Source organism: Schistocerca nitens, chromosome 4 (assembly GCF_023898315.1).
Source record: "Schistocerca nitens isolate TAMUIC-IGC-003100 chromosome 4, iqSchNite1.1, whole genome shotgun sequence".
NCBI classification, from domain to species: Eukaryota; Metazoa; Arthropoda; class Insecta; order Orthoptera; family Acrididae; genus Schistocerca; species Schistocerca nitens.
In genome coordinates this window covers 351,409,274-351,427,216 of record NC_064617.1, presented here as the reverse complement: position 1 = coordinate 351,427,216, position 17,943 = coordinate 351,409,274, and the positions used below count along the sequence as shown (strand labels likewise).

The window sequence follows — 17,943 nt, the reverse complement described above, 5'->3', positions numbered from 1 at the left end:
AAAAATCAAAGTATTGTAATCATTGCCCACAAATTTAACCAAGCTGCAAAAACCATGGCTGCTGCATCGGCAGAAAACTAAGTCTGAAGCTTTCAACTGACTGACAAAGATTCTTGCATTAGAAGATGTCAGAAGCAAAAACTCACATTTGGGTGGCAAGGAAATTAGGGCTGAGAGACATATAGTATTACCATGTACTCCTCATTCCCTATATACATTAATAAAGATCTGGTTTTATTATGGTATTGTACAATCATATGTGCCTGTGTTGCAGTCAAACCAAATTTCCAATCAATAGAGGGAGTTGACATGTTGTTGTAGACAATAAATAATTATAATTTATAGAAATGGAACCCAATAAAGCCTCTGTAGCTCAATGACCTCTATCAGTCATTCATTTTGATATGCTTTGAATTATCATTGTTCAATTGGTTGAAAAGCTATTATTTCCCCATGTGGTATTACAATGCTTTTTTTACGCAGCTGGTTGGAGTTGCCCACATGACTGAAGATAATTTATAATGCTGAGAAAACCACCCCATATACACTCGTGAGGTACCTGCTTAACTTCTGTTGTCCATTTCAGCTATCAACACAACTGCATATCTGGCATACACAAGGCCAATTCCTCCTTACCTCTTATGGCTCACCTCCCACCTGCTTCCCTGTGCTACCCCTTCAGACTCATTATTTGTGACTCACTCTGGCAGGCAATATTACTCTGCCATTTCCTGTCACTTTGCAAACAGAGCTGTCACAAACATAAATATAAAAATTTGAGATCAGACAAAAAGAAAAGACTGCTTACATTTAAGGAACTGTTTCTACAATTTTTTGTGGCAGTTTTTTGACTTTAAACTCTAACGAGCTTCATCGGTATCAATCAACTTATAGTTTCATGCAGGAGTGTTCTCACACTCCGCTGGAAAATGTGTACTTGCTCTGAAACAAAACAAACAAGACAGATGATGCTGGTTTGTGAATTTACCAAATATGTTTAGTTGATTATGGTCACTGTCAAACAAGAAATAATTTTTGATTACGTGTAACTGAATTTGTTACTTCCACTGCTGAGAACAATTTCACCATGTCATTTATTATTTTATTTTATTTATTTGTTTGTCGTGAGACTGCATGGAAGCTCCCTAGTTTTTGCAGTATAACTATGTTAATGTAACTATGTAGTAAACTGCTTTTCCGCTATCTCTGAGTACATAAATTCTAATAGAACACGTCACAGCACAATAACACATTTTAATATACCGTGACAAATAGTTCCTTAGTAATGTGACTATTCTAAGTTCTGTTTGTCAACATATAAGATCATGGATGTTAAACATCCAGGATTTTTCTGATATTTTATCATTGGAGTAAAAAGTTGAGGGTGACAAAATGACACAAATGATGAAGAGAAGAAAAGCCTCTCCAAAGTCTGATTCAAGAGACACATATGGAACAAGGAATGAAAAGGACATAACTAATAGATGGTACAGATTCAAATTTGAGCCTCATGTAGGCAGTCAATTTGTGAAATGAAGAGCTACTATCACAGTGAATTTATAATAAACAATACATTGTAAAATATGAACTAAGAAAAAAGAAAAAAGATGAAGCCATAAGAAATAAAAATCAGAACTGACATCAAAAACATTCTAAAGGAACTTGAACTTCTGGATAGAAAGTCCATCTTACATTAATGTTACAATAATTTTAGTGATTTTGATGTGTGTTAGAGGTGTCATCATTACTGCTGAAAATTTGACTCATAAATCTTGAGTTAGACCCAGAATAAGCAGTTTATTTTTGTGCTCCCAGGCCAGTATTTTCATACATGTTACTGTAAAGTAGTGATGATAAAGAGTTGCCAGGTTTACAGTCACATGATGATGGGCATCATCTTTGTTGATATGTTGAGGTTTTCCAACACTGCCATTTGGTTGGAAACCCACGAGCATTTTATCAGTGGTATGTGGCAGGAAATTCTGCATCCAGGCACATTATGAAGTAATGTTAAATGTGTAATGTACCACCACTTGTAATGAAGGAATGTGGAAAGTAGTGCATTTGCCAGGTTGTCAGCTGTATACATGTAATGAAATTGCAAGCTATCCTGTTTCATCACATTCATAGCTCTCAGAGAGAACTGAACAAATTTAGTCTTTATAATACTTAGCAAACAACATGTAGAGGAAAAATGAAGTGGTTAATATGTACCATATTAGGAAATGATTGATCTGGTCACAGTAATGGAATACTTACATATAATGACAGATCCCCTTCATTCATTCATTGTGTTAAATAGATCTCATCAAGGAGGAAAACCCTCAGTGATATGAAACAAGTCAAAAGTACATCTTAACAAAAGATAAGCCGATCATAGAAATTTAATTTGCTCTCTGTATTAACAAGTAATAGTTCTATTACTGTAGTATTTAAGGCTATTTATGTTTATGCCAGCTGAATTTAACCAAGTAAATTATTTCGAAAAAACTGCTTCTGCAGTTATACTGAATAACAGTTGTTTATCTCTTATCATAAGGTTTTCCTCACTGACCATTCACCACTCATTTCCCATTTACTGTTCTTCATAGCATATACACAAAGATTGACTGATTTATAATTTTGCTTTTGATTTCATAACTTAATTAACTGAGACATCATTTCCTGAAGATACTGCTGTAAAATAAAAGCACTTTCAAAGATTTGTATGTAGAAGTCATTCTTCAAACAATATTAGAGTCAACTTCTTACTTTTCATAAGGCGGCAGATTGTAGATGGGTTTCTATGCTGCTCTGGCTGCCAAGTACTGTGTATTATTTTCAAATATTGTATGTGAAACAACTTTCAAATGTTTACAGGTAAATGTAGCTGTAACGGCAGACACATTCTTTGGCGCACGGCATGCACTGGAGACACTGTATCAGCTTACTGTGTATGATGACATCAATAAGCAGTTGTTGTTGCTGTCAGAGATAAACCTTTCTGACGGACCTGCTTTCCCACACCGTGCCATCGCACTTGATACTGCAAGAAGCTATTTCTCTGTTGCTTCCATCAAGAGGACAATTGATGCTATGGCTGCAAATAAACTCAACACTTTCCACTGGCATATCACCGACTCACACAGTTTTCCATTTGTTTCTGAGACTTTCCCAAAACTTAGTCAATATGGAGCATACTCACCAGAAAAGGTATCTTTTTTTTTTAAAAAAAAAAAAAAAAGAATTGTGGCTGTGTTGTTCGCATGTAAGGTTTCCTTCTTTTTCCTCATCCATTACATTGTTTGTTATTTTTTCCCTTTTTGTGGAAGTTATTCTTCTCCTTGCCTCTTCCAGAGTTTAAATGAAGCAACAAGTTTACTGTTACCAGTCACCGTAACAGTAAACTTGTTTCATTTAATGTCTGTAACAGTCACGGTAAAGCCTAACCTAAAAATGTTCACATTTAAAGTCTTCCAGAATTGTTAATTTCACACAGTTCCTCCTTTTGACAGAAATTTTTGGTAACAAGAAGAAATAATAAATTAAATTTTTGCTGTGTGGTCTGATTACTTTTCTCTGAACTTCATAAGGAGAGTGCTTGTTTAATTACATCTTCTTTGATAATACTTAGTGGTTTACATAATTATAATAATACATACTTCAATTATGTTTACATACACTGCAATGTAATGGTTAAGTGGTCTAAATAACTAACCTAATATTTACACTACATTTAGGTACTGGTAAGTAATTTTGAGTGAAATTGTATTATCATTGGACTCTAATGAGGAGGGAAGTAGAAGTTTTGCAAAACTCAATTACATTTCACTCCCAAGACTAGAGTTACACAAGCACCTCCTATATTATTAACTGGAAAAAGCTGAAACAAGATCAGATTTCATCTCTGAGACATAGTATAATTTCCTCCCTTTGATTTTAAATTAAGAAATCTGCCAACAGATGTGTGGTCATGTGCCACAAGGCCAAGTCTTGTTTTCACAAAGTTTAATTGAATTATTTAAGTTTGAAGAATGTTCACCAATATGAATGGTTTCAGAAGTTGCAACTTACTTTATACCTCCATCCAGTCATTCACCAATGAAAGAAGGTTTGAAACAAAGGGAACAGTCCTTAATGATAAACACAGGATCCAAACAATAATCATTCAAATAATGGAACATGGAAAGATGGCCATTTATAGTGATAATGGAGGCATTGAGCAGTAGACACACACACAAATAAAAGTATGATCATTCTGTGTCAGCTTATGAATTTGATATTACATGCACTGAAACTGATTTGAATTGTTAAGTTTTTGTTACTCAGTAGCAATTTAAGTAGTATTACTAAAAATAAGTAAACAATTTTTTTGTTTTCTTGATAGGTGTATACTCCTGATGACATAAAATCAGTTGTGGAATATGCCAGAGTGCGAGGGGTTCGCATTATACCAGAGTTTGATGCTCCTGCACATGTGGGTGAAGGATGGCAGTGGGTGGGAGATAATGCCACAGTGTGCTTCAAAGCTGATCCATGGTCTCAGTATTGTGTGGAACCTCCATGTGGTCAACTGAATCCCACTAGTGAAAAGATGTATCAAGTACTCGCTGGTATCTATAAGGACATGTTAAATGTTTTTGACTCTGATGTCTTTCACATGGGAGGAGATGAGGTGAGTAAAAATGAGCTGTGAATTTAAACTCATAAATTTATAATATAATAAACTAACTTGACCCAAGGAAGAATTATAGTTCTATGAAACTAAGTCACTGTATTGGTTAACCGTTGTCAGTTTCTCCAGGGTCAAATGTTGTGATGTAGGTACATTGTCATGAAAAGCAAAACAGCTCTGAGAAGAGGTTTTTCAATAAGCTGTTACAGTTAAGCCTTAACATCCAGCAATAAAGATAAAACATCAGTCATCAACTGCACAAGAAAACCTTTATTTGGTTCACTTTAACAATTTTGACAGTTTAAACTGTCATCTTTAGAAGTGAAATAGGGTCAAATCATTAGTAAGTCAGCATCAAAATAAAAATCAGATGGTGGTGTCTTTTGCTACAGATTCAGTGTTTTATTGTTTCTGTAACAAAGGACACCACCATCCAATTCTTATTTTGACATTGCCTAACTCGTGATTTGAAGTTATTTTGTTTCGGAAGATGACAGTGTAAACTGTCAAAACTGGTAAAGTGAACCAAATAGAGGTTTCCTTGTGCAGCTGATGACCGACTTTTTACCCTTATTGAAATATTCTGCAGCTGCTGAACTACAGCTATGAACAAAATCAGAATTTTTTGACTAACAGTAACTTATTAGTTAGGATGAATGAGCATGGACAAAGGGTGTATAGTGGCAACACACATGAATGTAACAACCTCAGTTACTGTTTCACCACACATGCCACCTGGATTCTTCTCCCAACACCAGTGTCTCAGAACTCCGTAAATGAGAACAGGCATTGCATGTCCTTGGTTCTCACTGCCCACCTGGCTTTAGCCTATGTCAGTTTCTTCAGTCTCAGTATTCCTTCTAAGTAGCTGTATCTTTTTTCAGCCCCTTTTAGTTTTCTACATTTTTATTTTCTGGCTTGTCTATTTCCTATTCCCCCACCTCCAACATATATTTCTGCTCTTACTAACTCTTGCACTTTTTTGTCAGTAATCTCTGTCTGCTTATTACCCTATCTTCCACCTTCTAAGCTCTCAGGTTTTCAGATCTCATCCTGTGGAGACCCCAACAATTAGTCTTTCCTTCTCATCCTGAGTGGTAAGTCTCCCCTGACCCATGGTTCTGGGTGACTTTTACATAGCTCTCCCCGTTTTCTAAACCTCAGCAGTTCTTTTTCTTTATCCCTTTCCCTTCCCCTTCAACCCTTCTGTTAGTTGGAGCCATGGGCTCAAAAAGCTTACATACTACCTTAACTTTCGTATGTGGTTACTTCTGCTGCCATTTGGTGAACAGATCTTTTTTATCTATCCAGTTATATTTTCAAAAACTGATTATTTTCTTTAATATAGGAGCAGACAGTATTCTCCCATCCAGAAGGGCAATGAGTAGGGGACATGCACATAACATGTGCATTGTTTCAGCTCAATCAATGGCTAAAAGATAGTCATAATACAATCCCCCCCCGCATCTGTAAATTACTCATTCCCCTCTCCCTATGGGTAATAGTTGGTTTTCCTAGTGATTATTATTATTATTATTATTATTATTATTATTATTTTATTTTTTTTGTCTCCCATTGTTTGATTTTTCAGGGTGCTTCAACATCTAAAATCATAATTGAACTGAAAAGGTTTCTTTGCTATATGTTGTACTCATTCGGTGGCTTTGTAACACATTTCTAGACTGTATTTCTACATCAACATTTATACTCTGCAAACCACCTGAGGTGTATGGCAGAGGGTACGTCCCATGATATCAGTTATTAGTGTGTATTCCTATTCCATTCATATATAGAGTGCAGAAATAATGCTTGTCTGAATGCTTCTGTGCATGCAGAAATTATTCTAACCTTATCCACACGATCCCTATGTGAGTGCTACATGGGATATTGTGGTATATTCCTTAAGTCATCATTTAAAGCCAGTTCTCGAAACTTTGTTAACAGCCTTTCTTGGGATAGTTTGTCTATCTTCAATAGTCTTCCAGTTCAGTGCCTTCAGTATTTTTGTGACATGCCCCCATGGATCAAACAAACCTGTATTTGGCCCCCACATTTGAGCAATATTATATATGTTACATATATGGCTGGTTTATTACTAAAGTCCTTCCAAACACCCAGATTTAAATTGTTTACATATATGTAATATACAAGGAGCATTTTCACACGCAGTGCATACATGATGTAAAGTTTTGATAAAATTCCACATTACTTTGCACTTGTGCGATGCAGAGTAATCCCTACACTCATTACCATTTTATTTTCTTAGGTCAACATGAACTGTTGGAACACATCTGAAGTGATAACAGACTGGATGGATGCAAATGGCATACCTCGCACAGAGGAAGGCCTTCACGAATTGTGGGACAGATTCCAGAGCCGAGCATACTCTTTGTTGGCAGAGGCAAATGGAAAGAAGGAGCTACCCGTTATACTGTGGACTAGCACTCTCACAGACGTGGCCCATGTTGACAAATATCTTGACAACAAACGTTACATTATACAAATCTGGACTCGTGGTACAGATCTTGTAATACCAGAACTTATCAGGAAAGGATTTAGAGTAATTTTCTCCAACTATGATGCTTTGTATTTTGATTGTGGGTAAGTGTTATTTTATTCATACTCATTTTTAGGTAAAAATTGGTTTGCAACCTCAAACTATTTAGTGTTGAAATGTCAATACATCAAAACAATGTTGCATATCTTTGATACTGTGATAAATACAGCCTACTTTTCCTACAGGTTTATTAGGTTACTCGATTCTTTGATATTGTATTACATGACTGTGGTAATATCACTCATATTACATGGGAAATTTTGATTTCAGGGAACTAATGTACACATCAGTTTAACATCGTGTGTTTGGTTAAAAAGTCGCAACTAAAATGCTCTTACAAATTCAGCAGATTTAAAGTAAAGATCAGATATCTTTCTGCGCTTATGTCATTTATTTTACCCCTTTCCAGCAAATTTTTGTACTCACAGCATTCTCGCCAGCCCTTATTTATACACACAATATGGAAACACATCAGACCTTGTCTGATATTGGAGCTGTAGTGGAAAATTGTAGGATTAAAATATGTACACAACTAAGCTATAACTACAACGTTTGAAGTCATCCTAACTCAGGATGATTTTTTTTTATTTCTCCAAGAAAATATTGTTTCTGGTATGAAATAAGGGTTTAACAATGATTTTTTGGTACTTTCATGTCCATATTTGAAAGGTGTGTTCCAAGAATAGCTAATAAAAATCGGTCATTCCAAGGAACAACAGCCAATAGATACCACCTGCTATCAGAGTATTGAGGCAAACTCTAAAACATCTGTCAAATAAAAAATTACAAAAAAATACACACTTCGCAGACTACATTAAGACTTACAAGAACTGTAGTTTTCAAGTAATACGCAGAACTGATACAAGTAACACAGATACAGCTTTACTCATATACCTCTGAATAATAATGGAAATAAGCCCCTCATGACTCCACACATGACAAGACAAAAGAATCATACAGAAGGTGCAACATTAGTGATACACAGAACAACTGATGTGAATGATACAAACAAAAAGAACATAGTAAGAGTGAGTCAGCACTGCTCTGAATGTACTATGTAGGTGTAAGTCACCAGTAAATGGTACACTAGAGACCATGTTGTGTGCAAGCTTCCTACAGGAGGCCTCTAATGGCTGGTCTGTGCTGATACAGTGGGCAGTTCATTTAAGTACACGTGCACGGTGACCCTACACTTGGTGCTGCCTGCTGCAATGGACTTGAGGCTGGAGCCAGACTGGCACCCGGTGACAAGAAGCTGGAACCACAGGGTGCCACACATGGAGGAGGCACCCAATGAGATGGGGGTGCCTCCACAGCAGGCGATGACAGGCTCGAGGTGGAGAGTTGAGGGACAGGCTGTGGTGACAGGCACCACACTCACATACTAGTAGCTTCTGGCAGTGAGTGGGAGCACAACTTATCAAACTGGTGTGTCGCCAGCCTGTTGGCCATACGGACAACATGGCATCCCCTGTGGCAGAAAATAGTGGCTGGTTTCCATTTGCGCCAACGACAAAACCCTCACACCCATACCAGCGATCCTGGCATGAAGGGGTTGGACTAACCCAACTTTGGCAGGTGTGGCACAGGCCACAGAAGATGGAGGAGCATGTGTGGCTGCTGGTTGTAAAGAAACTCAGCCAGGCTCCGCTCCCCCATAGGCGTGGAGTGATACGTGCTCAGAAAACAGAGAAGGGCATCGTCTGATGAAGATTACATAACAAACTTTTTCATTTGGGACTCAAAAGAACGCACTGGTTGTTCCACCTCACTATTTGATTGAGGATGGAATGGTGTGGTTGTAACATGATGAATGCTGTGATGGTAACAAAATAGCTGAAAGGTATGAGAAACGAACTGGGGCCCGTTATTGGAAACTAAGGTACAGACCAACCCCTCAATAGAAAAAAACCTCAAGAGCGTACAAACTGTGACCTGCACGATTGGAATGTCTGCTCTGGGAGAGAGATCTTCTGTGGACAACAGCAAAACACCATGAAAACAGAGCGATACTGTAAGGAAAAATAGTTGACGCGAAGGTCTAAAGCCTGACCTGGCAGTTCATCTGGCCAGCCCTGTTTAAAAAACAGAACCCCCCCCCGGCAGAGACCTGTGTCGGCGGCAATGGCCCCTGCTATGCATGAGTCCAAACCATCAATTGCAACCTGTGTTTCAGTATCAAGATGGAAGTAAAGCAATTTTTCAGGATCAAAGTTGGGATCAGGACCCACAGGAAGGTGGATCAGGCATCCACACTGGAATGTTTAGATGTAGGTCAAAAAATGTATTTCATAATTGTAGCAAGACAAGAACACTGCCCAGCATTATACACAGTGTACTGCCTTGTTAGGCAAGAAAATGTGAGTGTTAAACAATGAAACCGAAGGTTTATAGTCAGTAATAAGGTGGAACTTGCAAGACATACAAAAAATGTGAAATTTCTGGAGAGCATAGACTATGGCAAGAGCCTCTTTTTTTTCCTCCTGAGAGTAACACTGATGGGCAGCACTGAGAGATTTTGAGGTGAAAACAACAGGCTGTTCAGAACCGTTAGCATATCAGTGTGCTAGGACTATGTGAGGCTGTACACTGAAGCATCAGTTACCAAAATTGTATGCTGGTGTGGAGAGAATGTAGCTAAACAAGGGCCAAGAATAATTTGAATTTCAACATTTGAAAAGCATGTTCACAATCCGGTCTCCAGCAAAAGGTACATTCTTGTGCAACAAGGCATGCAACAGGTGGGCCGAAGTGGCCATCCCTGGCAAGGATTTATGGTAGTAGGCTATCTTCTCTCAGAAGGCCTGGAGCTCCTTCATGGTCAAGAGCTGAGGCATAGACATAACAGTAAAGATGTGGTCTGTCAGAGGGGAATCCCATCCTGCGAGACCTTGAATCCCAAATAAACAACAGAAGGTTGGAAAAACTGACATTTTGAGAGGTTACACCATAAGGCTATGGCCTGTAAGACAGAAGACACATTGCACATATTTTTCAAGCGATCAGCTGTGGAGGAGCCTGTGACATCATCATCATCCAGATAATTAATGTAACACAGGACAGGGATAGTGAGTTGCTCAAAAAATCATTGGAAAACAGGGGTGCTAGCCACACCAAAAGAAAGGCACAAGTATTGATACAGACCAACCAAACCAGAAGTCACTAGGACTGTTCACCCACAGGAACACTCAGACATACTTCACACAAATCAATTTTGGAGAAGTACTGTCCACCCAATATTTTTGCCAACATTTCCTCCTGGCTTGGGAGAGAATGTGTATCCATGATAAACAGTGGTTCCAAGATGGCCGCCGAGTAAGTGACGCCAGAAACCATTTCCAGAAAGATAAGTGATTTAGACAGTAATATAATTTAGTTTAACGCCGACAACAAATTAAATACGTGCATTAGTGTATCGTTTAGTCGTGCCATTAAAGGTTTCACTTTTCTTTGCGTATTTTTTCAGAAAACACAAAAAGATCGTAACTTCGCGAAGTCGCGCTTAGGCTTAAATTTTGTAAACGTGTTTGTTTCTTGTTTCACGGTAATTTAACTAGTTTCTCGGTAACAAATAAGTAAACTACCGCAAATAGCGTATAACTTCATTGTTTTAATACAGATTTCAGAAAAACAGCGTAACTTTATATCAGAAACTTGCCTATATACATTTGTTTATAGGCCTAATTCTCGTAACGTTTTTGGAGAATCAAAGTTAAAGTATCTCGTTTAATTGTCCTTTTTTTCATTCCATCGAGTGAAATATATAATAAATAGCGTATACCTTCATTGTTTTAATACAGATCTCAGAAAAACAGCGGAATTTTAAATCAGAAACTTGCTTATATACATTTGTGAATAGGCTTAATTCTTGTAACGTCTTTTTTGATTTTCGGTAATTTAATTGATTTATTCTAGCTAAAGTATTATTTTTGCCATGAGTGAGAAGTGCCTGACTTGCCGTAGAATTGTTAGTTCCGGGGTTTGGTGTGATGGATGTAGTAGTTTTTTTCACGGGGGGGACTGCAGTGGCGTGGGTGTTGGGAAAGTGGATCAGGCTCATCAGTGGTTATGTAGGATTTGCAGCAGAGATAGGAAGATAGTGGAACAGGAGGGGAAAATTGCTGCCGTTCAGGCTGAGCTAGATCAGGCTAGGGAAGATCTGGACAGGTTAAGGAGGGAGAAGGGCAAAGAGAGGTGGGAAGTGGCAACAGGTAGCAGAAGGAACAGGCCTAGAACTAAGTCTGACAGTTTTGTGGTGAATGTCAAAAATAAGTTTGACCTGTTGCTTCAGTTAGAAACTGATGAGCCTCAAGCAGAGGTAGGTGTAGACAGGACACAACAAACTTTCAATAGGAAATTGAAAAAGAATGTAGGAAAGTTATCAAAAAGGAAGAAAGTTTTGTTGTTAGGCAGTTCTCATGCCAGAGGTGTAGGCCAACTTCTGCAGGAGGAATTAGGACCAGAATACCAGGTCACAAATTTTTTCAAACCAAGTGCTAGTCTGGATCAGGTGACAGAGGATTTAGGTTCACTCTGTAAAGGATTTACCAGGGAAGACACCGTGGTTATTGTGGGAGGGCCAGGGAACAGCATTGACAGAGATCCTGGGTACAGTATAGAGTGTGACCTGGTAAAGATTGCGTCGGCATCGAGACACACCAATGTTGAATTTGTATCTGTCCTGAGACGTCATAACCGGCCTCATTTGGACTCTTCTGTTGGGAGAGTTAATTTGGAGTTGGAACGGCTGCTTGGGTCGGGTGCGGGGGCTCATATTGGTGTGGTTCCTGTTGATTATCTCAGTAGGTGGGACTATACCAGGCACGGCCTACATCTCAACAGGAAAGGGAAGGGGAAACTGGCTGGGGTAATAGCAGGAAATTTAAGGGGGGGAGGCACTGCCATGAATGGTAAAATACCAGTGGTTACAGGTGTTGGAGCAGCACCTTTTTTAGGATAGGTAAGACAGAAAGATGTCAAGTTCTACGAGAGGTCAGGATTGAAACAAATCTTCAGTTTAGGAAAGAAATTAAACAGCACAATTCTAGCACATTGGATCACCAATCACAGCTATCAATTATAAATTTTCACCAATCACCAGAAATTTTATTTCCACCAAGTTGTAGCTCAGTCCTAGGTAATTGCATTGATGAATTAAAGTCACCCAACCCAGTTGACATAATCTGCCTCTCTGAACACCGTGTGACCACTGGTATAGGAACTAGGCCTAAGCACAATGAGAAACTCAGACAGGAGAGTACTGCAAATGTTAGAATAAGGAAAGGTTCTCATAAAGGTATAATTAAAAATAATGTAAGTATATTTCATCAAAATATTGGGAGTTTAAAGAATAAAGTAGATGAGCTTCTGGTTTGTTTAGAAGATTTAGAAGCTGAGAATGAAATAGATATACTATGCCTGTCAGAGCATCACATTGTTACTGATATGGATAAGGTAAATGTAAGTGGATATAAGCTCTCTGCACATGTAATGAGAGAAAATATGGAGAAAGGAGGAGTTGCCATATATGTCAAAAGTTATCATTGTGCAAAAAGTATAGAAACAAAAAAACTTTTGTGTAGAGAAACATATAGAAGCATGTGCCTGTGAGCTTAAATTAAATAAAGGCACATTTATAATTGTAACTGTATATAGGTCCCCATCAGGAAATTTTCATCTATTTCTGAAAAATTTGGACACCTTGTTGTGCTATCTGTCAGACAGGGGGAAGCAAATTATTATTTGTGGGGACTTCAATGTAGATTCTCTGAAAGAGGGTAATAGGAAAAATGACCTTGAAGTATTACTCGGTTCTTTCAATTTGACACCCGTTATTGATTTTCCTACTCGGGTGGTAAAGGATAGCAGCTCACTGATAGATAACTTCTTTATAGACCAAGATAAGTTTAACCAGATAAATGCTCAGCCTGTTGAGAATGGTCTTTCTGATCATGGTGCACAGCTAGTTACAATATATGACATAGCTCCATTCAGCAATACTAAACAGTCCTCCAAAGTGGTACGTTCAGTCAACAATTTAGCAATTGCAAATTTCAGGGAAAGCCTACAGCAGTTAGACTGGGATGAGGTGTACCGTGAACCTGATGCCAATTTAAAATATAATTTATTTCATGACATTTTTGTAAATGCATTTGAAAACTGCTTCCCCAAGAAAATAGTTAAATATACTCGTAAGAAACCTTGTAAGAAACCATGGCTTACTAAGGGTATAAAAATATCTTGTAACTGCAAAAGGGAAATGTATCTGACAGCAAGAAAGAGTAGTGACCCAGAAACTATCAAAAATTATAAAAACTACTGTGTTATATTAAGAAAAGTTATTAAAAAATCCAGGAGTATGTGTATCATGTCTGAAATCAGCAACTCTGATAATAAAATTAAAACAATTTGGAATATTATTAAAAGAGAAACAGGTCAACCAAGAGCAGAGGAAGACAGTATTACCATCAAATTGAATGAAAACTTTACGAACAAAAAGTCAGAAGTTGAAAATATTTTTAATAATCATTTTCTAAATGTTGTGGATATAGTAGGATCCAGGTGTTCATTAGAAGATGCTAGGCTGTTAATGGAAGAGGCCATACCTATGCAATTTGATACAATTGAAATCTCACCCACTTCTCCCTTTGAAATTAGGAAAATAATAAACTTGCTTAAAAGCAAAAACTCACGTGGAATTGATGGCATTTCCAGCAAAATACTAAAAGCTTGTTCTCAACAGATAAGTAAGATTCTCAGCCACCTGTGTAATAGCTCTCTGGAACAGGGTATTTTCCCTGATAGACTGAAATATGCTATTGTTATACCTTTGCATAAAAAGGGGGATAGATCTGATGTCAACAATTACCTTCTAACAGCTTTATCCAAAATTTTTGAGAAAGTAATGTATTCAAGAGTAGCTTCACATATCTGTAAAAATGAAGTACTAACAAAATGTCAGTTTGGTTTTCAGAAAGGTTTTTCAACAGAAAATGCCATATATGCTTTCACCAGTAAAATTTTGAATGATCTGAATAACCGAACACCACCCATTGGGATTTTTTGTGATCTCTCAAAGGCTTTTGATTGTGTAAATCATGAAATTCTGCTAGACAAGCTCAAGTATTGTGGCATGAGTGGGACAGTGCACAAATGGTTTAATTCGTACCTAACTGGAAGAGTGCAGAAAGTTGAAATAAGTAGTTCTCGTAACATGCAAAGATCAGCACATTCCTCAAACTGGGGAACTATCAAGAATGGGGTTCCACAAGGGTCAATCTTGGGTCCTTTGTTGTTCTTATTATATATTAATGACTTGCCATTCTATATTCATGAAGAGGCAAAGTTAGTTCTCTTTGCTGATGATACAAGTATAGTAATCACACCTGACAAACAAGAATTAACTGATGAAATTGTCAATACTGTCTTTCAGAAAATTACTAAGTGGTTCCTTGTAAACGGACTCTCACTGAATTTTGATAAGACACAGTACATACGGTTCCGTACAGTGAATGGTATGACGCCATTAATAAATATAGACCTTAATCAGAAGCATATAGCTAAGGTAGAATATTCCAAATTTTTAGGTGTGTCCATTGATGAGAGATTAAATTGGAAGAAACACATTGATGATCTGCTGAAACGTTTGAGTTCAGCTACTTATGCAATAAGGGTCATTGCAAATTTTGGTGATAAACATCTTAGTAAATTAGCTTACTACGCCTATTTTCACTCATTGCTTTCATATGGCATCATATTTTGGGGTAATTCATCACTGAGGAATAAAGTATTTATTGCACAAAAGCGTGTAATCAGAATAATAGCTGGAGTCCACCCAAGATCATCCTGCAGACATTTATTTAAGGATCTAGGGATATTCACAGTAGCTTCTCAGTATATATACTCTCTTATGAAATTTGTTATTAACAACCAAACCCAATTCAAAAGTAATAGCAGTGTGCATAACTACAATACTAGGAGAAAGGATGATCTTCACTATTCAAGATTAAATCTAACTTTGGCACAGAAAGGGGTGAATTATACTGGCACTTAAGTCTTTGGTCACTTACCAAATAGTATCAAAAGTCTGACAGATAACCAACAAGTATTTAAGAAGAAATTAAAAGAATTTCTGAATGACAACTCCTTCTACTCCATAGAGGAATTTTTAGATATAAATTAAGAAAAAAAAGAAAAAAATATTAAAAAAATAAAAATAAAAAATAAAGAAAAACAAAAAACACAAAAAATAAAGTTGTTATATTAACTTAAGTATGTTGTTAAATTAACCTAATTATGTCATGTATTGGAAAATTCGACTCGTTCCACATCATTATGAAATATCGTATTCATGATCCATGGAACTAGTATTAATCTAATCTAATCTAATCTAATCTAATCTAATCTAACTGCATGTTGACAGTAGTAGTGAAGTCACCACAGAGGTATTGTTTCCCCGATGGCTTCCGGACTACAACTAGCAGAGATGACCATTCACAAGTTATAACAGGTTGCATCACCTCTGTCCAGTTCTGCTTTCACTTGCTCTTTCAGAGTGACAGGAATAGGACATGCATGACAAGAAAAAGGCCAGGCCATGGATTTCTAAGAAATATGAGGAGAAAAATTTGTAGCAATCACTATACCCTCTAAAACAAGTCCAAAAACCCCTCACACAATGTTTCCAATTGAGAATATGATACTTGATCAGACACAATGTGAACTGCATCAGTGAAATATGCCTGAAATGTGTCCATCCCAAACAAGTTCTCATCACCAGCATCACCATAAAAAATATAATGGAGCAAACCATTGACTTGTAAAAGGCAGATGTCATAAACTGCCCCAACAGCTGTGACTGGTGTCAATGGCAGCAAGTCTAAACTCGCTTAGCTTCCAGAATTCAATAACATCACTACAGCACCTGTGTTGGCCTGCTGCCAGAGCACATGGTGTAAAACAGTTAACTCAATAAACAACTTGGGAGAAGTCACAAGCATTGGAGTTGCACAGCCTACATCCATGTACATATCCTGAGTAACCTTCGGTAAATGATATACGGAGGTGATGCAGCCTTTCTTCTGGCAAGCATTACAAGCAGCCCAGTGCTTAGGACACACTGTATATTCACTCTGGACAAAATGGAAATGACAAGACTGAAATAGAGAATGCTGATGCTGGTACTGTGGCGGTTGTGGCTGCTTGGGCCAGCCTCAGCCAGCCTTGGTGTGCCCAGCACTGGGCCCAAGTGTTCACCATCGCCACTGTTGCTTCCTCATGCAAGCTATCTGTTGTCCTAGTGGGCACATCTTGTGACACTATTCCCACACTGCCCCATGCTTCAGTTTGGTCAACCACTGCCTCGGAAACTTTGAAAGATTGTGCTATTTGTAAAACTTCTGCCAATGGGAGTTTTCACAGAGTAAAACCTTCTAGTGCACTTCGTTGTCTGGATCTAAACAGATAATTGTATTGCACACCATAGTGTCTGCATAAGAGTCATCACAGTATCAGTAACGAACTGACACTTATGGCTAAGGCTGTGAGTTTGACTGCTCAGGCCCTGTATGACTGGTTTGATTTCTTGTGGCACTGGTAGAATTCAACTTGCACTGCTGTGACATGCATTCATTTGTGATGATAGTTGGACAATAGACTGCACATGCCATCAAAAGTAAGAGCTGTCGGTTCTTGTAAAGGGACAAGCTGACACAGTATTTGATACAACTTAGGTGGAATCCATGGGAGAATAAGGCTTTGCACAAATTCGAGTCTGTCACACCGAAAGCCAAAAAATTCTGTCAGTCTTTTTTCATATGCTTCCCAATCCTCGACTGAATTGTCATGAGGAGGAAAAGTGGGTGGAGAGACCAGAGGAACAGTACCCTGTCTATTAATGGAAGTTGACAAAGTGTTCACTGCTGAAGTAAGCTGTTCAATCAGGGCCAGTAGCATGGCAACCATAATGTCTAAACCTGATGAAACTGCACTTAAAGATAGTATATGTGGCAACTGCTCCAAATTCATTGTTGATCATGTAATAACCAAGTAATACATGAGACTGATCAAAGTAACACAAATATGGCTTTATTCATAAACTTCTGAACAATAATGGAAATAAGCCTCTTGTGACTCCACATGTAACAAGACAAACGAATCATACAGAGGGTGCAACATAAGTGATATACAAAACAATTGATGTTAGTGGTACAAAGTAAAAGAACATAGTGGGAATGAGTCAGCACTGCTCCATCCACATATAGGCACGAGTCACCAGCAGACAGCATGGTGGAGACTGTGCTGTGTGCATGCTTCCTGCAGGCGGCTTCGAGTGGATTGCCTGCACTGATACAGTTGGTGGTTGATTTAAGTACACATGTGCGACGAACATACACTAGGTGCAGTCACTCACATGCACTAGTAACCAGATACAGCAAAAATATTTATAGGAGTGTGATTAACGAAGCTAAAACAATGCACAATGATAAAGTAATTTTAGGGTCAGCAAACACATCAAAAGTATTATGAAATGTAGTAAAAAAAGGAACAAACAAAAATATTAAAATTCAACATGGCATTGTTTTAAACAATGATCACGGTGTATTAGTCAGAAATCTTACTCTAGCAAATTACGTAAATGACTGCTTCGTAAGTACTCCAGTTAACCTGTGTAAAAATTGCCTTAGGAACAGAGGAACCTCTGTTCTGAGCGAACAAAGTGTCAGTTCAATAT

General features: G+C 37.8%; 1 protein-coding gene across 6 annotated transcripts in view; it reads left to right on the top strand.

Annotated features, from left to right (window-relative positions):
* The window catches only part of LOC126251940 (chitooligosaccharidolytic beta-N-acetylglucosaminidase), a 226,111-nt gene that overhangs the window by 203,945 nt on the left and 4,223 nt on the right, over window positions 1-17,943 (top strand). For all 6 annotated transcript variants that reach the window (XM_049952699.1, XM_049952700.1, XM_049952697.1 and 3 more), the window contains exons 4-6: window positions 2,860-3,192; window positions 4,367-4,654; window positions 6,921-7,255. In XM_049952699.1, coding sequence (XP_049808656.1) covers window positions 2,860-3,192; window positions 4,367-4,654; window positions 6,921-7,255 — 956 coding nt within the window. The remainder of the gene's footprint in view (window positions 1-2,859; window positions 3,193-4,366; window positions 4,655-6,920; window positions 7,256-17,943) is intronic.